Source organism: Exophiala mesophila (assembly GCF_000836275.1).
Source record: "Exophiala mesophila strain CBS 40295 unplaced genomic scaffold supercont1.2, whole genome shotgun sequence".
Classification (NCBI taxonomy): Eukaryota; Fungi; Ascomycota; class Eurotiomycetes; order Chaetothyriales; family Herpotrichiellaceae; genus Exophiala; species Exophiala mesophila.
Window position 1 is genome coordinate 2,511,482 of NW_015622505.1, and position 24,770 is coordinate 2,536,251.

Genomic DNA, 24,770 nt, shown 5'->3' on the forward strand with positions numbered 1-24,770 from the left:
CGGAATATTACGATCTGGAGAGACGTGGCAGAGTGGCAGAGTGGGCTCCAGGTTATCTTTGGAGGCGTGAGTGCCTAAGGGACCTTGTACAAGCACAAATTATGGGGACTCTTCTGGGGGCCGAGGGGCGCATGTACGAGTATGGGGTCACCCGGAGCCGGTGGGAGGGACGGCGGGTAAAGCAAATGCAGTGCGCTGTAGTCATTCAGATAACCGGATTGCTCACTTTCCTCCGATCCGCGCCGAACCCTGGCCGAGCCAAAGATATCACTTGCTACCACATGTGATCACCAATGGAGAAAATAATGAGTTCGGATTCCATGACTTAAGATCGTAAGGATAGAGAGACAGGATCCAAGGTCGACGTCCAGTGGTGATTTCAATCTAGCACCAGAGCAGTCATTGCACTCTTGGGCCACATAGAATGTCTTCAGCAGGTAAGAGACCAACCACACCAATTTGACCAACACGTGACTAGATCATCATGTCCTCAACAATCCAGATTGTCTATCCACACAATGATCCTAATCCATAGCTCTTCCCGCCACATACTCGCACCCTCGTCCAAATCCCAGTTGCAATATTTCCCAATTTGACCATCAAATCAACGCCAACGTGAAATGCCGCTTTTCAACCCAAAGTGGAGGTGATAAATCGATAGACCATCGAGTATGGTATTTCCATTTACTCGAATGTCGAGTGTGGTGTGCTCTTGCTTGAGCAGACATGTGGCAGACCGGTGGGTCCCGTCATGTCGACTCAACGAGGTCCTGCAACGCCATGAATGGTCTTCATGACCTCGCCCAATCGATCACCAAACAAGAGATGAGCCTCAGTGACCAGGACAATGGTGAACAAGACCCAGACGGACATCATGATCACGGCGACCTTGATCATGAGTTTGACCAGTCTCATTCGGCTCGCCCAGGCGAAACTTCTCCACGCCTCAACTAGGCCAATCTTGCCCTGTCCACCAAGGATGGTAGGGGTGGTCTTGCCGCCAAAGGTGCGGTCAAAGGGAACAATGGTCTCGTCTTCCTCAGGAAGCATTGATGCAGCCACACGCACCAATGTGACGCTGGCGGGGATTTGAAGGAGGAGGAACAGAGCCAGCATCAAGAACATGCCCAAGAAAGCCTGGGCACCAACGGCGTAGAGATCCTTTCGACCTGGTTCGTATTCAGGGTGTTTCATATGTTTCAAGGATCCAAAGGAGCCGGTGACGAGCGTGGGAAGGATGGCGACGATTTGGTTCGTCGTGGCCCAGATGGCAACCGCTGGGGCAATCTTGGGCCAGGTGCGGATCGATGGGATTCTCTGGTACCACTTCTTCTCACTCGGGTCGGAAATGACAATGTGAACCCAAGTCATGTGGAGTGTGGCCAGGGCAGTCTCGGCGATGATGGCGGCAACGGCAGTGATCAGGCGATTACCCAATGCTCCGCCCATAATAGAGATGAGGAATCCTGTGGCCATGTTCCAAACCAGGTACATGGACAGACCGCGGAAGCGAGACCAGTAGCCAGCGCGGGCTCGGAGATGGAGTACGGTGGCTCGAAGGGAGGCAGTGATGGGTTTGTTGGTGATCAGCAAGACATCATCGTCGATTTGGCCATCCATCTCTTGATCAGACTGTCCATGAGCGGGTTTGGGAGTCGTAGGTTCGGCCGTGTAGGCGGGAGGCTCGTTAGAGCCGCTCTCGAGGTTGCCAACAGGGACATAGGCAGCAGTTTCGGGGGACTCAATCATGCACAGAGTGGGAATCACATGGCCATAGGTGTAACCGATCTGCAACTGAGGTCAGTCTCATATAGTAGAGGTGATCGCAAATGAACATACCGAAAAGAGGAGGATAAGGAACACCAGCCCAGTGAGGAAGAAGATCAAGGCCGCCAGAGGGGAAATATGATGCTCTGGATCTGGGTGTGGCTTCCCCGAATGCATGTTGTTCGCGGTAGTATGCATACTATGGGCAGCATGCATACTACGACGAAGAAGGTGAGTAGTTAGAGTCATGATGGCGACGGTCATCAAAGGGGGTGGTTAGATGGATGAAGATGAAGAAGAATCAGGAAAAGGCGAGGTTTCTTTGTTGTTATTGAATGGCTGGAGGCTGAGGATGAGGGTGGAAGAGGAGAAGGAGGATGTCTGGGTCTGTCCTGTCAGCATCATCAGACCTCAGTACGAATAGAATATGTCTGGCTGCATGGCGGCCTCTGCTGTTAGTGGTGGCTGCGTTCGAATGGTGGAGTCTGATGAATGTTTCACGTTGCCACCCAAAGTGACACAGTAGGCATAGCCTCGTAGGCACTGTCCAACGGGCACCAATGCGCGTGTTTCGGGGACTTCTGGGGACCAATGGTCTGATCATGGGGGGTGGATGACGCCTAGGGCCTGATGTCTGTGGTTCCAGAATTTACAAGAGAAAGTCATTGCCCCTCCAGGCGGTAACTGGTACCTGTAGGCTGTGGTTAGCGTCGAGCTTCAAACAGGCAACCATCAATCCTTCAACCCCACAATTTGGGACTCTCCTATGCAGAACGATATATCCGTAGATGCATCTACAGTACGTCGACCGATGGTGGTAGTATAGCCATAGATGTCATGTTTGTAGACTATTGTAGATATGTAATTTATGAATATTAAAAACTGCATACAGAAGTACAGTCAGTAGAGTGATACAGTCATGCCACAACTCAAAGCCCGGGGAAGGAACATTCGGGCTTTCGGGCTTTCGGTGACCTTTGTGCCTTTATGCATTGCCACATGCTTGCTTGTCCCTCAATTCCCTTTCGCTATTAATAACGATCATTCAATAATAAAGCACACTGACCTACAGTACACATACAGTCTACTAATAACAGATGCATATTAAGATCAATCAAGGTATTAACGATTAGAAGATTACAGTCACCCATCGTATAGACTTATCCACACGGATTTATACCACCCTCCAAGGTTCTAAGTTGTTGTCTCACAATCAAATCCCCCTTTTACCATGCAGATGTCTAATAACATCCATTCTCCCACCCTGACTTCTTCTTTTCAATCCAGAGTCACTCTTGTTATAAACCATGGCTCCACTCGATGCATACTCTCGCCAGGCCTTACAATTGTCCTGAAATGGCTGGCCGTGGACAAGGTCACTGTACTTTGCAGGTATGTCCGCAGGACGTTCGAGGAACTGCAGACTCAGACCTTCGCCGGCATGAAAGGCGATATGGCAATGCATGAGCCATGATCCAGGGTTGTCGGTCTTGAAAGCAATGACGGTCCAGCCGCTGGCGATCAACATGGCGACGTCGCGACGAGTAGGGTTCTCAAAGTTGAGCAAACCCATATCTGTTGCTGCATTAAACGTGCCCGTACCTTGCCCGAGTAGAGCAAAGTCGTGACCGTGCAGATGCATCGGATGAGGAACGAAGAACTGGTTCTGAATCACCCAAAATGTCCATACGTCGGGATCCTTCAGTGTCACGACGTGTCGCGCCTCGTCAAAGGTCAGGTTTCCCGCCACGGCTTGCTCAATCGTCGGGTGAGCCCAGTCAATGTTCTGCGAGATCCCATTCAGGTACCAGAGAAACACGTTGTCCCCGCCCTGGAGTGCCACTCGTTGGATGGACACAGGCAGAGACCCAAATTTCTCAGCAAACCCAGTCGGGTCCACTGACTCGGCCACAATGGGGATGAGGCTGGTGGCATTGATGTCAACGCATGATGTGCTCGGCACAGTCAAGTTGGACAACGGTAGTGACGAGCCTGCTCCTTGGTAAGAGATCAATCCGTTCGCGGTGCCTGTGCCATCGTTCAAATTTTGTGCGCAGTCTTTGGCGACCAACGCCCGCAGGTAGTAGTTTGCCACTGCCTGGTTGGCTTCGACAATCACTTCATATCGTTGTCCTGTGGTCTGATTAGCTAACTACCATATGGGGTGCACGCATGTTTGGCTATGACTCACCGATCCCGATGCTCAGCTCGTTGACAAAAAATGGCTGGACGGGAACGAAATCGTTCGAGATGACCTGCAGCTTGTGTCCATCGATCTGGATCTTGAACATCATGTCCATTGACGTATTGATGAAGCGCAGCAGATGTTTCTTCCCCTTTTGGAACGTCCACTGCGACCGTTGACCAGAGGAGCCATCGAGGGCCATGTTCTTGCCGTTCAAGAGATAATTGGACGCCGGGCCAGGTCCATTCCGGTGAGCAAAATAATCCTGCTGGAACGCTGTCGCGTTGTAGTAGTCATTGACAACAACGTGACCGAGATCAATGTCATAGTTGGCCGACGCCGGCCCATGGATGACTACCGGTCCAAGCACGCCTGCACCGTACTGGGCAGAGAAATGGCTATGATACCACGACGTCCCGTACGAGGTGGCCTGGAATTTGTACACCTTGGAACGGCCAGGGGCGATGGGACATTCGGTGATGCCACCAACGCCATCTTCGCAGTTGGATGCTAACTGTCGAAACCCGTGCCAGTGAATACCAGTTCCATTGTTCTGGAGCTCATTGATGACGGTGATTTCGAGCTTGTCGCCCCAGTTGGCCTCGATCAACGGGCCCGGAAACTGACCATTGACAACCAGCATCTGTTTGGGGATGCCAATTGGCGCTAAGGTCGCGTTCTGGATTCTCAGTGTCCATTTCCGCGTGATGCCAGTCTCAGGCCACTTGAAGTCGGTGTTGGTGTTGATGTCGTGCCCGGGCAGCCAATGCCCTCGATGACTCGGCCCATGAGCAAAGTCGGGGTGTTGTCTGGCGTCGTTGGATGTCGATTCTGAGGTATTTCCATATGTTGGACGATGGGGCATATTGACGGGAAGATTAGTTGGTCGAACGACATTGCCATATTTGTTTGGTACACCAAGAGTCCTCGTGGCGAATCCCAAGGGGTTATTGTTGCTGGCCCCGTCTGTCCGTGAATTTGATCCGATAAAGGGAGGGAATCCTGAGGATGAGGAAGAAGATCCTGAAGGGCCAGAGTGGGTCGTTGTTGTATGCGTGGTTGGACCGTGACTGTCGCTATGAGGTGGACCACTCGTTGGGCTATGTTGGCTTTGAGCACCACCTTTGGTGACGGTGGTCGTGCCAGTCTTAACGATGCGGTCGCCAGGCTTGTGGGTGGAGAGGGACCGAGCAGTGGTGGATGCAGGAAGGGGATGTTTCCAGAAAGGAAAACCTAACTTTGGTCGATCTCTGGACAGACCGCCAGGGAGACTATCCCACCATCTCCCAAGACCCTCAACGCAGGCGAAAAAGGCGAGGACATGGAGGACAAGGATTAATTTCATGACGACGATGACGAAGAAAAGAAGAGAAGGAGGGATTCAGAAAGGGAAAGAAAGAGCAGTGTGAAGGAGTGACTAGGGGTGAGGATGAACGAGTGAATGGAAAATGGACAATGGCAATGTTGATCGAGAGTGTGGTAGAAAGGTCCGGATGACCGAGTCGATAGTGGTTTAGATATCGAATCCATGATGTTGACTGATGGACCTTCTGTACTGTACCTCAAAGAATCCGGGTAGATTCACCGACGCGAAATATTTCTCCGTTTGAACTCAAGAAATGACCAGACAGTAATGTGGACAAGGGGCTGTAAAAGCCCTTGAGGCATCCACTGCTCATCAGTCGTTGATGGGGAATTGGAAATTCGGAGAAAATCAAAGGATAAATCCACAAAAACAGTCAGTGGTGGGCTTAAAGATAAAAAAGCCTGGCAATGTGAGACCAAGGAGTCTGAGGGCGTCTTTGGCAGTTCAGACACCACCGGTTCTAAGAAAGGAAGGGACTGCATAGGGGCAATTCAGCCAAATGGAGGACAAGCCACACGTCCTGCCACCAAAATACGGATTATAGAATTATGCGGATGAACCACATCAAAAGTAAATCCCCACATGGCTGTATGTACAAATGCATACTCCAAGGTCAACACGAGAAATCTGAACAAGCAATCAAACAAGCTTTCCGCGACTGCAGGGCTTCAACGCCACCCATCCCAGTCTAATTTTGGCCCATGAGATACAAATTCCGGACTCATTATAGACAGGCTATGCGTATATTTTCTCCAAGTCTGGATGTAGCAACACAACATCCGAAAGGCCGAAAGAAAAGAGCAAAAACAAGCATGTGGAAGGGCGTTGACGCTAGTGTCTCCATCCACCATCGCCTTGGTGAGCTTGACTCGTTCCATGCGAACTTGAACCCATATCCCCCTTGCTCTATCATGCATTTGTATCTTCATCGGTGAATCGGGCCAGGGGCCCTGAAAAACACCATCTTGCCGTCCTGGTGGGAATTGCCATTGCTGCAGAGATTGGTCTCTACGATAGACTTTGTGGGCTTGACCTAATCCTAATCGGGTGGGGGTCTCGGCCTTATTCCCCCTCAGTCCAACTGCCACATGGCTGCTAGCTTGACTCTCTCTCCTTGAACCATCTCTGTCACTGAAAGGTGCTTTGGTTGGAACTAACTGGCTCGAATGCGTTATAGTGCCTGGGGGAGTCGTTATGGAGGGTGAGGGACCATATATCAGTCAATTGACCTGCAATAGAGTGTTCCAGTCTTTGACGATATCGAGCTTGACAAGTCCTGGAGTCTTGTTGGATCGAATCGTGCACAATCTCACCTTTCGTGCTTTTGACACGACCGAAGCCCCCAAGAAGACAGTCAAGTGCAGAGAACTGATCCGACTAGAACAGCTTCATCGAGTCCTAGTGGTCACCCGGTGTTGTTTTCCCTGAAATCTTCATCCCTGAAAATGATTGTCTGGTGGTCGGACATCGACACGCTGAGGTAGGCCATGTCATTCATCACCCAAGCTCTCTCGCACAAGCTTTTGGCATTTCCGTCGGAAGCCTTTTGGGTCCTCTCTCCACATCTTTGCAGCGTCCACATTGGCGGGGCTTTCATCGTTGGGGCTACTCAGCATGCTGATGACGGAGATGAGAATGGTCTCGGGGGACTGCACGGGAGACCATCTTTCCGCCGCTGATTCATATCCGTATTTGTCGTCTTCAGGAGGGTGGAGGATAGAGATGCAGACTTCGCCTGAGGGGTAGATATTGGGATGGAAGATTGGCGTCTCAAACTTCATCTTTGGTGGGAGAAGGGGATACTCGGGAGGGAAGGAGAGTCGAGCGCGGAAAAAGCCTCCTGTATACGGCAATCAATATTGGGATTAATCAAAGGAATGAAAACAGCCTACCGCCATAGAACTTGCAGTCGTCATTGATCATGAGCATAACCTCCCACTCGAAGATGTTGTTATCCGCCAGCCCGCAACTGATGCCGGGGATGTCTTTGTCTGACTGCATCTGTTTCAATTGCCTGCCGAGGAGACCGGCGGCGGCGGATGTCGTCGCCATGGTGAGGTTGTGGCGGCCAAACGAGACTGAGGACCGGGTGCTGTTGGAAAAGAGTGGAAACGTTGAGTGGTGGGTGTAGGATGAGGACGCGGCCGACAGACTCGAAGTGACGAGTTCTATAGAGTGCACAGGTGAGAAGAAAGCTTTAGGAGAGTTTAGAGGGGAACGAAGTAGAACTGATAAGATTGGTGGCAGATTGTAGCTGGTGGGTGGCGGTTGGGTAGACAAAAGATGGGAGGCGGTGGGTGGTGACAAGGTCAGGTGAAGTCAGGTGAAGTCCGAGTTGTGAGTGCAGCAAAGTTAGGTAAGAGCAAGTGATGACATGCCCCTCGGTCTGCGTTCCTGCCCGAAGTCGAGGGTGGTGTGGGCAGGTGTGGGTTCCTGGGTCGGTGTTGCTTTCCGAAAAACTCGACGTCTTTTCACGTGACTGTCACTTGCATAGGTATACAAAGATGGGTATCTTAAATCTCGATTAATGGCTTGGGTAATAACATGACTGTATCACTTGCTCCCAAGTTGAATTCTAGAGGTCGCTGTGCTGGCTGAGTTGTCGAGACCCATGTGCTGATCCCCTACCGTGTCTAGTAGTCTGTCAAGTTCTATGTCTCATAAAAGGGCCATTTGAAAGCTGTCCTTGGCCTAGATCTTCTCTCATTTCAAGTTTCCGCTGGTGAATCTTAGATAAGGCCTGACCTCATTGACATCGGTGAACTTCTTCTTTGCATCTTCGGTAGATACTGTGGGAGGCACAATGACATCTTCACCCACAGTCCAATCGATTGGAGTGGTGACTCCTTTCTTGTCCCCAGTTTGGAGACTGTCGATGACCCGCAACACCTCGGCAGTGTTTCGTCCAGTCGAGGCCGGGTACAGCATGATCAATCTAATCTTTTTGGCCGGGTCGATGATGAAGACGCTGCGAATGGTGAACGCAATTCCCTTCTCATCGATGTTGGTCAAGTCCTGTGCGTCAACCATATCATAAAGGAACGCCACCTTGCGATCTGCGTCGGCGATGATGGGGAACTGTAAGTTGGTCTTGGAGATGTCATTGATATCCTGAATCCACCGATCGTGGCTCGAGAGGTCATTAGCACTGAGACCAATCATCTTAACACCACGTGATTCAAACTCGTCCTTCAATCGTGCAAAGGCACCTAGTTCCGTGGTGCATACAGGGGTGAAGTCGGCCGGGTGGCTGAAGAGGATGGCCCATGACTTGTCAATGTATTTGTGGAAGTCCATGTCTCCTTGGGTCGTTTTGGCCTGGAAGTTGGGAGCCGTGACACCGAGTCGAAGTCGAGGTTGCTGATCAGCAGTGGCATCCGTGGCATATCCATGTTGTCGCGTAGCTGATGCAAAGACAGACTTGGAGAAAGGTGTGCTGAGGCGGGCGGATCGAGCTGCCGGGGCAATTCTTTGCAAAAACGAGCGGGATACTAATGAAGACATTTTGGCAGATGGGCAGAAATACTGGCACTGTACAAGAAAGTTCGAGTGTAGAAGCCTACGAAAACAGTGTGAACAGTCCAACGCCAAAGTCGTGCCCCCTGATGAACTGATGAACTGATGAACTGATGAACTGATGAACTGATCTATCGTGTCTGTGAATCTGAAGCGGAGAAAATTTTGGGGAGATTGCGTCATTTGTGGCAGGACCCACCCGGTGTCCCTGCGTGCCTTCTTGTTGTCCCTGACGAGGCTGTGAATATCAAGGACTCAAACATATAACATAACAAACAGTCAATTCATTCACTCTCCAATCGAGGAGTTTGATAAGTAACAACGATGCATGCAGGCAACAGACTACGCAGGCCACTGGGCAATGGACATATAACCTCACACAGATGTACATTTGTATACTTTTGCACCTGGCAGTAGCCAGAGCGAGGACACGGACAAGGCTCATGTATACCCAGCCAACGCATCCTCTGTCCCAAGCCAAAACTGTTTCGACACTGCTCTACTGGACATGGCATTCCCGCCTCCTCATGTGGTAGGCATTTTATCCTGACTTGTCCACTTCAAACACCTCTGCAATCTTCTCTCAATACCAGGCCCATAGTCCTTTAAGCAACGACATCGACCCTGCCAGAACACCAAACCCTCATTCAAGTTGCCTTGCTTGCTGAAATTCATGTCATTGGATTTTGCAGTTCCTTCTCGTGCTTCCAAACCCATCATAAAGCCATCTGTTGGCTGATTCTGGACGCGTGGTTTGTACGCTAGTGGTTTCCATACCGCCAGCCACCTTCCCGCCGCATCCGCTCTCGCTGTTCTCGATCAGCTCGTACTTCCTCGAGCGTAAGCCCATCCCCGCTCATCGCCCAGTTGGCGCTGCTTGTTCGATCTCGGAGTCGCTTCAGTCTCTCCTTGTTACCCTTGGCAAAGATCTCCTCCATCTTCAGAGGTCCAATTGGTCCAAAGACTGCGTCTCCATCCATGGCCTCTTGCCGAATCAACTGCTCTGTCAAATGCCCAGGAGTAGCCCAGTCGGGAATCGGGAATGCGTTTCCATCATCATCCGAATCCTCATCCTCCGAGTCGGTCGGGATCTCTGGCAGATGGATCGCTTCTCCATTGACATACTGTGGTGATGACTTGACTGTATGAATGGTCTTCTGCTGCATCATGGCGATCGGCGTCTTGACGGGGACTGGTGGATTTGCTGCATCTGCAAATGGAATCTTGGCTCCAGTTCCAAATTGTTGCATCTGAGGCGGCGCAGCTCGCGTTGGTGGTTGTGGAAATTGTCCCATGTGGCTGGTTGTTGGAGCTGGTCCGTAAGTTCCATGGTTGAAGATTGATGCTTTCTTTCCTAATTGGGACTGACGAATGGGTGCCCCAGAGACAACAGGCCGAGGAGCATTTTCCACCATGCTGTCCTCTTCTGTCTTTCGTCTCTTGCCGTTCTCGCCCTTGTTGGGCACACGTGCCGCTCCAGCCTCCTCCTCCAACGGTCGTTTGGCCGGCTTGACAGGATTCGTGGGAAGTGGGTGGTTGATCAATGAACGATTGCCTGCTTGAGTTCCCAAGCGCGAAGCTGGTCTCGAGGATGCCTGGAATTGTCAGTCTTGAGTCAGCTAAACAACTGAACACCGGTCACTTACAGCTTCACGTTCCGCTCGTTGCTGCTCGGCTTTGCGAGCAGCCTCCTGTCGTTTTCTTTCGATCGCCTGTTGTTGGGCTTGCCTTTTGGCCTGTTCTGCCGCCACCCTCTCGCGCTCCTTCTTCTCTGCCTCCATCCGCTGCCTCTGTTCTTCTTTGCGCGCTTGTTCTTGCTGCGCTGCCCGCTTTCGTTCGAGCTCACGCTTGGCCTCGAGCTTTCGCTGTGCCTCGCGTTCATCCTGCTCCTTCTTCCGCTCTGCAGCAAGCAGCGCCCGTGGCTTCGGTGGCTGCCCGTGAACAGAAGTTTTGAAACCAGTGGCGGTGGCAGACTGCAGCGATGTAGTGCTCGCTTTCTTCGCCAGACCCGGCCGCTTAGGCTCCACAGGTAGGCTTTCCTGGTTGCTCGGGGCTCCAGAAATAGGCATCCTCTGCGACAATGTCCCTACACGAATAGAGACAGGTGCAGGTTTGGCTTTATTTACTGGCGGGTCTCGAACCGGCCTTATCGGTCGACCTGACTTGAGCCCTTGGGTTGATGGCTCCAAAGTCTCTTGGTGTGTCTGATCTTCGCCTGCCCGTTTCGGACTCGACTGCGCAGGTTGTTCCGTCGCCTTTGACGGTGCAATTTTGTCCTGAGCTAGCTTCTGATCTGCTGCCTTTTTCCGCTCGTTGTCTCTTGCCTTTTCCAGTCGATCATCCATCCGTTGTCTGAGTTCTGCCTCCCGCTCAGCGCGCTGCTCCTTCTTCTCTCGTTCCAAGGAACCTCGAGTTCGCCTTGGCTCGATCGGCTGTGGAGGCAAGGGCTTGCTGTCAAGCAAGCCATTCAGGTTGGGATACATGCCAGGCATGGCAGATGCCGCCACTTTGATGGCATTTGGAGATAGCGTCTCCAGTTTAGCGGCTGCAGAAACACTCGCACTTGTCGTAAAAAGACCCTTGGCAGTCTTCATAATCGACTGTAGCCTTGACTTTGAGGCACTGAGGTCCATATACCGACGAGGGGATCCTTGGGGAGTAGTTGTAGGCTGATGAGTTGGGTTTGATACGGAAATAGATTTGGCTGGGCTTGCCGGAGGCGCCATGGAAGCTTTGGCGGGAGAAGCCAACGTCGCCGTGGATGCAGATTTGACATGCCCATAACCCGGGCGTATTCTGCCAGGGCTCGGAGACATTCCCGCCGGTGTACGCATTCGTTCTTCATGTGCAATCAATTCAGGAGCACGAAGGTCAAATTCGTCCTCCGAATCTGAGTCGATTTCCTCTCGAGTAGCCGTGCTCTTAGCTGGCGACGAAATCGGATTTTGCGAAGTCAGAGGCTTAATCCAATCATCGTCATCGTCAGTCATCGCGTACTTGTTTTTGAGGCTTCCATATGCCGAATCCGCCGCTTCTGACATCTTGCTGTTAGTAAGACCAGAAGGGATCGACTTTGACGGGCGAGGTGCGGGCGCTTTGCCGAGCATATCAATCTTCTCGTGTAGTCGTTGGGTGGAGGATTTTGACTGGGCTTTGGCCTCTTCGTTCTCCTCATCAGATTCGTCATAGCCCAGGACTTCCACATTTTCGTCATCCTCATCGTCTCGCATCGTTGTATCCTGATCATCTTGTGTGACAGGAAGGCTTTGTTTCAAATTATATGGGTGATTGTGGCCAGATCTCGAGGCATCGAGGTGACTTGTTCGCGATATCCTGGCGCCGATACTGGTCTTCATCGGCTCACGCGCCGGAAGGGCGGCAAAAGTCAAACTGCTTTTTCGTACTAGAGGGCGGTCCGGGGTAGACTCGTCAGATGGCGAACCAAGCTCGTCATCAAAATCTTGCTGAGTGTCTACGGTCTGCTGTGGACCAGACACAGATTCTTGACTTTGCTCTTGTGTAGGAATGGAGTCTTTGCGTCCTGACTCTGTCGTCAAGACTTTGGTTGTCTGGTCTTCCTTTGCGGAATGGAATGAGCCTTCAGTAGTACGAAGCTCATGACTTTCAGCTATGTCATCTTGAAGAACCACGTCGGCTAGATTCGAAGTTGGTGTTTGTTCGGGAGGGTTGGATGTCCAATGTAATTGTTGGGTGAATGAGTCGGTGCTTTGGCTCGATCCTTGATAACCAGAATCTGTCTGAGATTTGAACGCGGTTTGAGCCTGGACAAGAGGATCCAGAGCCACGGTGAAATGAGGCTTCTTCGGACTGGGAGATCTATGTGGGCTGTACTGAGGGATAGGTTTGGAGGAAAACAGGTCGCTAAGTGGCTATCGGAGAGATTAACAACAAGAAGGACAGAGGTGGGAGGAGACTTACTATGCGAGCATCTGGTAGATTGCGCTTTCTGGCGGTCCGAGGTGTCTTGCCACGGAGCTTGCCAGGGGTTTTGAAAACATTGCCGATGTCGCTGCGTTGATCAGCATATTGTTGTTGACTTGAACAAGGACTCGAAACCACTCACAGGTTGGACTGAGAGAAGATCTCATTCATGTGCTCATTCAACCATTCTATTTGGTGCTGAGCAGGGAATATGACCTCTTCCTTCTCTTTGTGAAGGGCGTCTAGAGCATTTTCCTTTTCAGCAGCGATCCACGCTGGGGAACCGACGGCAGTGGCTCTTGCCGCCATCTTGATGGCAAAAGGTGATGGAGGGGACGCGCGTAGAAATAGAGCTCTCTCAGATGAGGGTACGCTAGGGTGTAATCATTTGGAAGCGCAGTCTTGCAATTTGGACGAGAATTCGAAACGCTCCTACGGAAGGCAAAGTTGCAAGGTAAGATTGAATGAAGTGAAGCAGGATGGGCGATTCCAGTCAGAGTTGTCCCAAGAGTTGGCTGTCCCAGTTCAACCTTATGATTGACATTGTTTGGACGATCCTAAAAAGGACTAGTTTAGACGCGGGTCATTAGTCACGTGACCCATGAATAAGCATTCCGAGCCAAGCTGATACACGTGACTAGTCCGAGTCTCGGCGGCGCTTGTCGAAAAATTTGAACTGTCAGACAAAGCCAGTATAAGTCGCGAGTGAACTCTAGATGCAGCCCTCCGCCTTATCCCGTCGCTGTATATCTCCGTGGAGGTCAAGGTTATTGTCTGTCTTTTGACGAGCTAATTAATCTCGCCCAATTCCGAGAGCCCCCGCATCTCGAAATCTGAACCAATGTCGATTTCGAGACGCCAGCGATCTCGGAGTACTTTTCGGGGTTGACTCTCATCGGTTCTCCAAATTGCCTATTTTATATGGGACGCCCATGCCACCACCAACTTATACATCCTCCTCATGTCTTCCTTCTCTTTCTCCTCTTGAATGCCCATCATCTGACACTAGAAAATTCTTGACATCAAAATGGCATCTCATCATCCTAGCAGTCTCTCTGTGCGGCCCTTGTTACAGTGGTTGCGACCTGTCTCAACTAAGCCGAGGCAATGTTCGCGGTTCGTAAACTCAGTGCCTCGGAGGCAGTTTTCCGTGAGCAGGAGACAGCGTATGATGGAGATGAGTGGTTTCACAGAAGAACAGCTGACTGTTCGAGACGCAATTCAGAAGATCTGTGCCCAATTTCCCAATGAGTATTGGCAACAACGCGATCAAACCGAGACCGACCCCAAGGAGCTCCATGCTGCTCTGGCAGCAGATGGCTGGTTGGGTATTGCTCTGCCTGAGGAGTTCGGTGGTGCCGGTCTCGGTATCTCAGAGGCTACCATGATGCTACAGACGATATCTCAATCAGGTGCAGGCATGGCCGGGGCTCAGTCTATTCACGCCAACGTCTACGCCACTCAGCCACTGGCCAAGTTTGGAAACAAGGAGCAGCTAGAGTCGACGATCCCCAACATCATTAGCGGTAAATGGAGGGTTTGCTTTGGTGTGACGGAACCAAACACCGGTCTTGATACGTTGCGGTTGAAGACGACCGCGACGAAGAAAGGAGACAAGTACATCATCTCTGGACAGAAGATCTGGATCACTTGTGCCCAGGTAGCATCGAAAATGATTCTGCTGGCCAGAACGACACCCCTGGAGGAAGTCAAGAAGCCCAGTGAAGGTCTCTCGATGTTTTGCATCGACATTGATAAGTCACAGCCAGGGTTGGAGCTGAAGAAGATCAGGAAGATGGGCGGTCGAGCGGTTGATGCCAACGAGGTCTTCTTCGACCATTACGAAATCCCCGCCAATACGTTGATCGGCACGGAAGGGCAAGGTTTCAAGATCATTCTACATGGGATGAACGCGGAACGGTGTCTGTTGGCAGGTGAAGCGTTGGGACTGGGATATGCAGCTCTGGACAAGGCATCCAAGTATGCACGGGACCGTGTCGTTTTCAACCGGCCGATCGGGCAGAACCAAGCGATCGCTCACCCTCTGGCCGATGCATACATGAACCTTGAAGCAGCCAAGCTGGCGACGTATCATGCGGCAAGGCTGTACGACCGAAGCAAGGAGGACAAGACCATTACCCAGCACGCGGTGGGTGTCGCTTGCAACAGTGCCAAGTATCTGGCGGCTGAGGCAGCATTCCGGGCGTGTGAACGGGCAGTCATGACTCACGGCGGCATGGGATATGCGGCCGAGTACGACGTGGAGAGATATCTGAGGGAGATTTTCGTGCCGAGAATCGCCCCAGTGAGTCGAGAGATGATCTTGAACTTTGTCAGCGAGAGGGTATTGGAATTGCCACGGAGTTACTAGACGAAGACGAGGGGTTGTTGGCGTAGGCGAAGCATAAAACTGGAGGAGGTTATTTAGGCAGCATATGTAGGGTTTGTATAATGTTCATCAATTGGCGGAGTATCTTGTCAATGTAGTAACTGGTTGGATAATTGAGTGACTAGTTAGCATTGAGAGTTGAGAGTTGAGAGTTGAGGATTGAGGATTGAGGATTGAGGATTGAGGATTGAGGACTCGAAGAAAACTGCGAAATGGTGAAGATGGAATTTGGAGAATCATGGATTTTTTATTTTTATACCCCGCAGTATTCAGTCGCAGTCTCAATCGCAGGCGCAGTCCAACGCAGTCTGACTTGAATGTCTAGAATTCACCTTTATCTCTCTCAACACACCTCATAAACAAAGACATGCAATGTCACGAATAGAAGAATTGCCAGATGACTTTGACGAGAGCCTCAACCTCAATGAAGCCCCCACAGGGCCAGCGCCGTCGCTGGACGACCTGTACAAGCAGCACCTGGCGACACCGAGGACGGACCCAATCAGTGACCGCAGCTTCGAGGAGATTGTGCAGGATATGAGCAAGACTCCGTTCTTTATGAACAGTCTGGACGATGCCACCGACTCTGGTACGATAAAATGACCCCAATCCGGCTGGGATCGCGGAGACAGTGGTGCTGAGTGTGATATGCAGATGGACAGAATGACCTCCTGGAAGCCATCAAGGCTCTACAATACGAGGGGACCAAGGCAGAGGTTGCGCAGAACTTCAAAGAGCGCGGTAATGAAATGGTGGCAGAGAAGAAATGGGGCGATGCAAAAGAGTTCTATACCAAAGGCATTGCCGTCCTTCACAATGCCACCGAGGATCAATGGGATCAGCCAGAAGATAAGGCCAAGGAAGAACAACTGCGGATCACGCTCGATGAGCAGCTCCATGTCAATCGAGCACTTTCCAACTTGGAGTTGAGTGAGTCTTGACCGTCGACCATCGAGAGACCAGACTTAGAGAAGGGAAGCTGATTAGACAGAAAACTACCGATCGACGGCACTGGATAGCGCAGCGGCACTACGGATCAATCCTCAGAATGTCAAGGCACACTATCGGTCGGCGTCGGCGCTATTGGCCTTAGACAAGGTACTCGAGGCGCTGGACGTGGCATCACGTGGTATCAAGATCGAGCCTAGCAACACAGCATTACAAACACTTTTGACCAAGATTCGCGATCGAGCACAGGTCAAAGAGGCCCAAGACCGGCGACGACTGGCGGAACAGAGACGAAAACAACAAGAGAGCCTGATTTTGCAGACAGCGCTCAAGGCGAGGAACATCAATGTGCGAGGAACAAAGCAAGCACCCAACCTGGAAGATGCCAGCGTTCGGCTTTCACCAGACCCTCTGTCGCCAGAGAGCATGCTGGAGTTTCCCGTGATGATTTTCTATCCCATGCATAACCAGACCGACCTGATCAAGGCGTGGGCGGAGAAGGATGCGGTGATCGATCATCTGAGTTATCTTCTCCCGCTCCCATGGGACAGCAAGAACGAGTACAAGCTGTCGACGGTGGAGTGCTACATGGACACGATCAACGGAGGGCTGATGAAGGTGGGCAAGAAATTGACCTTGTTGGAGGTATTGTCCAATGGCAAGACTGAGGTTGTGGATGGGTTGGTTAAGTTATTTGTGGTACCCCCATCACTAGCACCTCAATGGATTGCAGATATGAAGAGGAAGAAGGGTAAAGCATAAGGAGGGGTATAGTCAAGGATGCCTCCTGGGATGATCTGTCTTCTCTGTGCGGATTGCTGTTCTTCTTGGGATTTGCTGGCGACGACTTGGATGAGTTTGGCGTTACTCGCAGGCAAAGTCAGGCGCAGGCAGGCCGCTGCATCTGTTGGCAGACTAAGTCATTGTGCCTTCCTTGTTCTGAATTTACTCATGTCAAGTAGAGGCAGGTGCTACATGGAGCGTATCAGGTAAGTAGTACCTACTTCAATAATACATTAAGGTACTCTGTAGAAGGAGGAAAGAACGACGGATGAAACGCATTTCCAACTGGCAAGTTTGGCAAGTTCGCCGCGTCATCCATTCCGTGTCCTTTTAGGAACAGGAAGCTGCGCAGACGAATATTCGCTTCCAGCTGCACTCTCACTGAACTTCTCACCATCTCTCAACCTCATCTTTTATCCTACACGAGAGGCACCCAGGACCAGATCTCTAATTCATCAGCCGTCCGTCCCAAATGGTGGATGTCTAGGCTCCACGCACAGGGTACCACAGCCTACAGAACAGTCCGCGCACAGTTAAAGTTGGTGAGTTGGGTATCAAAACAAACCTCAGTCCGCCCATCCATGGTCCATCTCCCTGTCCCTTGCTCGACCCAAGCCTCTAAGAGTCCACCATGACGGGCCGAACTTGGCTGGCGTCAGGTTTGGTTGTCGGCTACCCACTTGGTGGCCCCTGTCAATAGCGCCACCATCGATCCATCCGGCATTCCTGGCCATTGAGACCTTTCCAGTCGCATCCACGCTAGTGTCTTCAGACTCAGGCTGGCTCCCACATCCTGCGCCAACCCCAACGCCATCTTTTCCAACCTTCAGGCTGCTTCCGGGCACACGGCTTTTCACCCTCGAGGCTACGTTACGCTTCCACTCTCTGGTCTCTGACACTTTCAGCACTTTCATACGTCCTGCCTGGACCTGACCAGGTCTGCCATCACGCCAATCAGTCCTTCGCTAATATCACAGTCTGTCCCATCATGAACAACCCCGCCCTTCCACCGTATCCTGCCCAGAACCACCCTTCATACCCTCCAGCTTCGACCAGCCAGCCTTTCTTCAATCAACCTGGCCCATACACCGTCTCCCCTAACCCACCCTTTGATAACGCCCAGATCCCCTTTCAGCCATCCATGATACAGTCCCAGAACCATCCTATCCAGAGACAACCCAATATCCACCATCCACAGCAGTCCCTCCCTCAAAATTTCTATCTCCAGCATCAACAACAACAACAACTTCAGGCACAGCAACTCCACCAGAACCATCAACCTGCTTTTCCAGCCTTTGATAACCCTCCTCACCATATCAATCAAAACCCCCCCTACCCTGGTACTAGCCCTCTCCACCTAGTTCAATCATCCTGGATCTGACTCTCATTCGTCTAGGCAATCAACCTCCTACCCGACCGTCTCCTGCCCAGCTAAAACCAACCTCCCGACAGAATTCCAACTCTAGCGTTAACCACATTTCCACTCCCACGCCGAATCAGTCCATCCCACCTCCGACCTCCACTCCGTCCGGAGACCCAGCCATGGCCGCGACTTTGAATCTTCAAGGTCAGCCTGGCGCCACCCTCGCCCAGCAGGTTCAAATGCAAAATGCGGCTCAGATGGCTAGACCAGTCTCTCAGCAACAATCACAAACCCCCCAGTCGCAACAGGCCCTACCGACGACGCCCATCTCCCCACACGCCGCTGCTCGAGAGCGATCTAGGGTTTCCGTTCTTCTCGATATCAACACACAACTGCTCATGGAAGTCGTCTCATTGCAAGCCCAGGGCAAGGCTGGAAATCAGTCAAATCCAGGACAACCCTCACCAACCTCACCCGTATCTGCTACCGACCCAAACAGTGCCCTAAACAATAGCCCCGGCGATCCTCCAAAATCAGCAGGTGGCTCCAATCCCTCTAAACCCCCATCTCAAGAATATGCAGATTGCATGCGCCGCTTACAAGCCAATCTGTCTTACCTCGCCGCCATTGCCGACGCAAAGAAAAAGGTCAACGGAGCCCTTCCTCCCGGACCTGCCATCATGTTTCCTCCTCCACATCTCACCCAGGTCCAAGACTTGTATAAACGCCTTAATGAACTCTTCCCAGAAGCAAGCCAGTCAGCCTCGAAAAAGGCCGCCGCACAATCCCAAAGTCAAGATGGTTCTGTCAATCAGCAACCGACAGCCCCTGTCTTAGCACAAGGCTGAGCGACAGTCCGCAAGAGCGGTCTTTTCGAAGTCTAATATCTTCCTCTGGGCATCCATCTCGATGGATTGAGACTGTGCCATTTAATGGTCCACATATGGCCCCTTATACGATCAAGCCTAAACCGGGTGCAGCGCCGGTCTCATATACCACCTTTACACCCAAGAACCTCCACTTGGCACTAGAGGCGGTCGAGTTACAGTGTGAAACAGCTCGAGGCGGCCGGCGCTCGCTTGCCCAGTGCTTAACGATATTTCTAGCAGAGCAATCAGGGCTCTATGACAGAAGTCATGCCATGCAAGATAGCAGGGCAGCTCCTCTTGGCTACTCACTCCACTCTCGTCCTTGGCTTTGTATCAAAGTGCATACATCAAGTTAACCACCACCGACCATGAGCAAAGAACCCTTTGGTCTCCATAGACCTGATCGGGAAGTGAGCGCGGCGCAGCCCCGGCCTGATATGGAGACATGGGTGCACTTGTCAGATTATGGTGTGGCTAATAAGGCCAGCAACATTGCAACAATACTCAACTGTAAATATCAAATTGTCCACCAGAGCGTGATTGCTAGTATATTTAGTAGCATAGCAAGTTTCAATCATGGCTCGGGCCATGAGGCACGGGTGGAACAAGTCTTTAACAATCGCAATCAATGTCATGGGTACGAGTCATCGTAACGCTTGATGTATGATGTCTTCAAATTATGATGATAATACGAGCTAGTCTATTCCAATTTTCCACGCCATTTCAATGCTTTCCGTGTTATTTGCTTCCCATCACGTTTTGTTTTATTTCTAAAGGGGTCCATGATCACGACACCGTGGCATCGTCAAGTGCATCTGGGACACCTTGGCTGAGAACGCGACCCGCTGCCAAAACGACAGCGAACTCAGCAGCTTCGACAGCGGCAGCACGATGAGCAATGGTGATGATGGTGCTCTGACTGAGCTCGTTGCGGAGGACACGCTGGATCTCAGCCGCGGTGTCGAGGTCAATGCTAGCAGTAGCTTCATCCATGACGACGATTGCGCTGCGGCGCAAGATTGCACGAGCAAGGCCTACCAGCTGGCGCTGACCCTGGCTGAGATTCTTGCCACCGTCGTCAATGGTCGTAGCCAACGTCCAGCCATACTTGCCACACACACGGGCAAGGACCGCCAGACACTCCTCATCGCTGTGCTCGTCCATGGGATCCAGATTATGCCTCAACGTCCCGGCGAACAATATGGGGTCCTGGGCTAGGAAGGTGATTCTCGTGCGTAGAGCCTGCTTGCTGACGCGAGAGATGTCGATCCCATCGATCATGATCCGTCCAGACTCTGGCTTCACCGTCGCCAGCAGCGCCAATGCGAGGGTCGATTTTCCCGACCCCGTCCGGCCCGTTATGGCGTTTGTCGACCCAGGCTTGAAACTCACCGATACATCCGTCAAGGCCGGCTCCATATTCGCCCGATATCGAACCGTGACATTTTCCAACGTGATCTCACTGCCGTAGCGCGGCCACGCCGCTGGTGGCTCGATCGTCCCCGCGTCCTCTTGCTCCACGTGCGTCAGCGCCACTACTCGCTCCACTGACACGAATTCCAGCTGCAACATCGCATATTGCTTGCACATGATGTGAGTTGTCTGCACGAATTTGTTTGCTGCGATCAGCACAAACGCCGTTAAGCCCGGTGTCAGCCGCGAGAACACAGCCAACAACGTGAGCAAAAACGTCGACCCCGCCGAAAGAAGGTCGAATCGATACATCAGCCACGCTTGGATGCTCCAGTAAAAGTGATCCATTTTCTGGAATGCATCCGTCACTTGGATGATGCGTTCTTGGAACTGTGCCTGGGCGCAGAACGCGCGTACCGTCGTCAGTCCGTGGAGCAACGCTCCAAAGTTGGACATCAATGGGCTGAGAGACACCATTTCTAGCCGGCGCAGACTCTGTGTGGTTGGGAGGTATTGGAGGAATAGAGCGACAAAGACCAATGTGAGCGCGACGGCAAAGATGAGGAAGATGGGTGTGATGCTGGCAATCACCACCATCGATGCCAGCCACGCCACTCCATACCATATGACGACCAGGAATTGCGTGGCAATGGGTCCGTCAATGACCGATACGTCCGACGTCATGCGGTTCATCAACCGACCCACGGGAGTCACGTCGTAGAAATGGAATGTTGCATGGCTGATTCGGTTCATGATGTCTCTGAACATGTTCTTGGCCGCAATATATGTCACCACCACCATGAAGATATCGGACAGAATCAGTGCAAATGTCTCGCCGAGGACCACAATGAAGAGTCCCAACAACCAAGGACGAAGGTCCTCTGCAGGATCTGGAAATCGGTCGAAAAATCTCGAAATGGGACTCGTCGTCAATGGATGCATATCTTGACCTGACCTTTGCAGCACAAAGACATATTTCTTAACTTCGTTGTATGCCTCTCCCCATTCTTTGAGAAACCAACTTTCCGCGACGAACAAACCTCGACATATCATGGTCGATAGGACCACCATGGCCCACCATACGAGATTCCCGGCTCGGAGATATTGCCAGTACACAGCGAATTCTACGCCTCCATGAGCACGATGCTCGTCTTCAACGAACTTGTCCGGCACGGCGGCTGCTTCGTCGATCTCAGGACTCTCTTCGCTTTGGCCTTGGGTCTCCTCCGCTGAATCAATCATGGTTGTAGCCGCCGAGGAAGCAGGAGCCGAGATGTCATCGTCAAAGGCGTGCACCGTGGCCTGGCCATGTGACACTTGAATGAGTTGAGTTGCCACATGGCGACAGAGGTCTGTTCTGTGGGTTGCGAGGATGACCTTGCGGCCGTCCATTAGTGGGCCAGTCAAGCACTTGGTCACGACCCATTCGGCTGTTTGCTGATCCAGAGCACTCAGTGGATCATCAAGCAAAAGAATGTTCGCCCGGCTATAGACAGCACGTGCGAGTGCCACTCTTGCTTTCTGACCTCCCGAGAGACCGATGCCGTTGTCACCAATGTGGGACAGGTCGCCATGTTTGAAATTCGCGAGATCCGGAAGTAACGCACATGCCTCTAGACATTGCTTATACCGGGCATCATCGTATGGCGAAATAAATGTGATGTTGTCTCTGATGCTCATATTCTGAAGCCAAGGCGTTTGGGCGCAATACCCAATCGCCGTGTCCGGCTTGACCAGAGACCCTGATTGCAAGTCTAACTCTCCGAGGAGGGCTTGTAGAAGGGCAGTCTTGCCGCTGGCCACAGGGCCGAAGATGACAGTCAGTCCCGTAGGAAACGACAGGTTGAGGCGGGATAGCACCAGTTGAGAAAACCCTGGCCACGAGTAGGATGCATCACGGAACTCCAGGTTGTCTCCCTCTTGTACTGTGGGCGTGCGATCTTCGTCACCTTTATCAGGCTCGGCGATGAAATCCGAAATACGGCCCACGGCGACTGAGGCGTTGAGAAGCACGGTGATGAGCTGTGGTAATTCTCGAAGATTACCCTGCAGCATTGTGAAGAGCTGAAGAGACGGAAAGGCGACGTCGATGCGAAGTTGTTTCCCTGCCAATACTGTGTATGCATAGAATGAAGCCACAGGAACCATGCCGGCCGTGAGGGAGTTGAGGAATTTGATGCCGCTGTTCCATAAGGAACAGATCACTCTTAGAGTCAGTTCTTTCTGTCGTGCATTCATGACTCCATCCAACCACTTGTACTGCCAGCCGTACCATCTTAAATGTCGGATGGATTCGACGTATTGAGAGATCTTTTGCAATTTGGTGTCCACAGCCTTGCGTCGCTTTCGCTCCCAGATCATGAGGATCCGTGCCAGGATGTAGTTGAGCAGTTGGCCGACAATGACGACTGCCACACCGATGAATGAAGCCCAGCCGAGGAGCGTCCATATTAGAGCAATGGACAAGATCAGTCCGAAGGGCTGTTTGATGAGGGTCTGAAACTCCCAAAACCGCTGGGCTACCTCATAAACATCATTCCGCATCAGATTCAGAATCTTGCCTAGCGTTGCAGGCATCTTTTCTTCGGCTTGCGGCGACTTGGATCGACTGAAAAAAGATTTGACCTTTGCGAACCACGCTGGAATGCTGACAGAGATTCCCAAGGGCCGCTTTGCATCCCCACCGAGGAGGGGCTCTGTTTCTGTGTCTGTGTTCTCGTCTTCCACGCCACTTGCTTCTGTCACCGCCCCTGCGTTCAATTCATCGTTGAGCCCTTGGTCTTCCTGTGGTTGGCCCCCTATGATTTTCCTGTTCAACGTCTTTTCATACAGCATCGTAATCATCTCGCCTCGTGATCGTTCGTAGCAACGACGTCCGAACCAGAGGCTGAAGACCCCACTCTGGGCGGCTACTAGTCTGAGTGCCAGGATCAGTGAAGCAAAGATGATGGCTGGGCGTTTGTCCACGGAGATGATTTCCATCGCCTGTAGCAGCTTCTGCAGGATCATGGGAGCCGAGTAATTGGCGGCAAGCTCCAGAATTGCCAGTAACGTGAGGATGACCAGGTCAATCCAATTGGCTGCTAGAAGCCGACGAACTACGGAGCCATGTAGTTCTCGAAACGCATCGTGGAGGTGTCGGTGCTGGAACTCATAAGGCAGAAACCACACATCCTCGTCGTTGAGTTGTCGTTCGTTGCCAACCTTTATCAGAGGTGCCATCCATGACACGGTCATCCATTGAAGGAGAGTCATGTTATCTTCGGGTGAACGCAAGTCTTTTGTTGGTACAGTAAACGGCCGGCTAATTTTCTCGGCACTCAGATATGGAGAACGTAATGGCATGTTGATGAGGATGATGATGGCAATAAATGCCACGATGATGCTTGTGCCGGCAAGCAATGCAAGCGTATCGCCTAGATGGTTGATGAATTGCAGGGCAAAATGGGTAAGGCCAGCAACGGCAGCAGCAACAAAATCAAGGAGAAGAAAGATAGATGCCACCCTGGGCCGAAATGAGACGATGTAGGCAGCACTCAGAATCCACATTGCGACGATGGCGTACGCCCACGGTCTCGTCAGTGCAATGGGCAGCTGCAGGGCTGAGCCCACAAGAGAGAGGAGCAAGAGACATATCGTGGCGGTGGGGAGTCTTCTTGCCTGTCGACCAGTCTCTGATAATTCTTCAGGTTCCTCGATGAACGGTTTTGGCCAAAGTCTATCACCGAACGGGTCCCTCGATTTGAACAGCATTTGTACGACAACTAACACATTGCCCCTCGTCGGTCTGTGGTAGAGTCTATATCTCCCCGTCACGCCTACCTAGGATCGTGGACGGACGGGACTCGTCGTCGACACAGTACCCAATACCGCTTGAATCACAGGACAAAGATTCGATCGCTGTCATGGACTCTTGACTGGGGCAGTCCGATGTTGTCAGGTGTTCTATATCATGTTCAGTAATGGAGACACCAACATAAGAATGTAAGACTATAAATATTTGGAGCGGAAGGACGAGGGAATACCGCTAAGCCATTTTGAGTTTAGTGTGTTGGCGGTGAATGCTGCCTGGGAAGGATTGCAATATAAAGTGGATAGAAGAATGCGTATGCGAATACGGACTTCAAGTACCCACGGTACAAATAAGAGGGTCGACAGGGTTATATCACTACGAAGCAGAGTCAAGTTTGTCTCGTGGAAAGCATGATTTCATTGTTGGAGAGATTTGA

The 24,770-nt window shown here is 51.7% G+C and overlaps 9 protein-coding genes across 10 annotated transcripts; 3 read left to right on the forward strand and 6 right to left on the reverse strand.

The window, feature by feature from the left end:
- Positions 1 to 40: 40 nt before the first annotated feature.
- Positions 41 to 2,151, reverse strand: PV10_02718 (uncharacterized protein). The gene is made up of 2 exons (XM_016367066.1): positions 1,840 to 2,151; positions 41 to 1,788 (listed from the first exon to the last, which is right to left on the reverse strand). Exons 1-2 carry the CDS (start codon positions 2,029 to 2,031, stop codon positions 760 to 762), a joined length of 1,221 nt encoding a protein of 406 aa, XP_016226584.1. The 5' UTR covers positions 2,032 to 2,151; the 3' UTR covers positions 41 to 759.
- A 699-nt stretch (positions 2,152 to 2,850) lies between these two features.
- PV10_02719 (uncharacterized protein) lies at positions 2,851 to 5,696 on the reverse strand. Its single transcript, XM_016367067.1, has 2 exons — positions 3,959 to 5,696; positions 2,851 to 3,900 (listed from the first exon to the last, which is right to left on the reverse strand). The coding sequence occupies exons 1-2, from the start codon at positions 5,295 to 5,297 to the stop codon at positions 2,981 to 2,983; spliced, it is 2,259 nt and encodes a 752-aa protein (XP_016226585.1). The 5' UTR covers positions 5,298 to 5,696; the 3' UTR covers positions 2,851 to 2,980.
- A 106-nt stretch (positions 5,697 to 5,802) lies between these two features.
- On the reverse strand, positions 5,803 to 7,634 carry PV10_02720 (uncharacterized protein). Its single transcript, XM_016367068.1, has 2 exons — positions 7,211 to 7,634; positions 5,803 to 7,158 (listed from the first exon to the last, which is right to left on the reverse strand). The coding sequence occupies exons 1-2, from the start codon at positions 7,368 to 7,370 to the stop codon at positions 6,809 to 6,811; spliced, it is 510 nt and encodes a 169-aa protein (XP_016226586.1). The 5' UTR covers positions 7,371 to 7,634; the 3' UTR covers positions 5,803 to 6,808.
- A 195-nt stretch (positions 7,635 to 7,829) lies between these two features.
- Positions 7,830 to 8,938, reverse strand: PV10_02721 (uncharacterized protein). The gene has a single exon (XM_016367069.1). The coding sequence runs from the start codon at positions 8,820 to 8,822 to the stop codon at positions 8,022 to 8,024; it is 801 nt and encodes a 266-aa protein (XP_016226587.1). The 5' UTR covers positions 8,823 to 8,938; the 3' UTR covers positions 7,830 to 8,021.
- A 250-nt stretch (positions 8,939 to 9,188) lies between these two features.
- On the reverse strand, positions 9,189 to 13,246 carry PV10_02722 (uncharacterized protein). The gene is made up of 4 exons (XM_016367070.1): positions 12,919 to 13,246; positions 12,774 to 12,864; positions 10,481 to 12,724; positions 9,189 to 10,429 (listed from the first exon to the last, which is right to left on the reverse strand). Exons 1-4 carry the CDS (start codon positions 13,083 to 13,085, stop codon positions 9,596 to 9,598), a joined length of 3,336 nt encoding a protein of 1,111 aa, XP_016226588.1. The 5' UTR covers positions 13,086 to 13,246; the 3' UTR covers positions 9,189 to 9,595.
- A 637-nt stretch (positions 13,247 to 13,883) lies between these two features.
- On the forward strand, positions 13,884 to 15,239 carry PV10_02723 (uncharacterized protein; the record flags this gene model as incomplete). Its single annotated transcript, XM_016367071.1, has 2 exons — positions 13,884 to 13,892; positions 13,942 to 15,239. The coding sequence occupies 2 exons, from the start codon at positions 13,884 to 13,886 to the stop codon at positions 15,145 to 15,147; spliced, it is 1,215 nt and encodes a 404-aa protein (XP_016226589.1). The 3' UTR covers positions 15,148 to 15,239.
- A 228-nt stretch (positions 15,240 to 15,467) lies between these two features.
- Positions 15,468 to 17,150, forward strand: PV10_02724. 2 transcript variants are annotated; one of them, XM_016367072.1, is made up of 3 exons: positions 15,468 to 15,754; positions 15,820 to 16,095; positions 16,157 to 17,150. In XM_016367072.1, the coding sequence occupies exons 1-3, from the start codon at positions 15,538 to 15,540 to the stop codon at positions 16,873 to 16,875; spliced, it is 1,212 nt and encodes a 403-aa protein (XP_016226590.1). In that variant the 5' UTR covers positions 15,468 to 15,537; the 3' UTR covers positions 16,876 to 17,150. The 2 variants fall into 2 exon arrangements, with proteins under 2 accessions (XP_016226590.1, XP_016226591.1); XM_016367073.1 differs by having other exon boundaries at positions 15,468 to 16,095.
- Positions 17,151 to 17,760: 610 nt separating this feature from the next.
- PV10_02725 (uncharacterized protein) lies at positions 17,761 to 19,810 on the forward strand. Its single transcript, XM_016367074.1, has 2 exons — positions 17,761 to 18,236; positions 18,293 to 19,810. The coding sequence occupies exons 1-2, from the start codon at positions 17,885 to 17,887 to the stop codon at positions 19,105 to 19,107; spliced, it is 1,167 nt and encodes a 388-aa protein (XP_016226592.1). The 5' UTR covers positions 17,761 to 17,884; the 3' UTR covers positions 19,108 to 19,810.
- On the reverse strand, positions 19,783 to 24,488 carry PV10_02726 (uncharacterized protein). Its single transcript, XM_016367075.1, has one exon. It carries the CDS (start codon positions 24,292 to 24,294, stop codon positions 19,915 to 19,917), a length of 4,380 nt encoding a protein of 1,459 aa, XP_016226593.1. The 5' UTR covers positions 24,295 to 24,488; the 3' UTR covers positions 19,783 to 19,914.
- Positions 24,489 to 24,770: the final 282 nt, after the last annotated feature.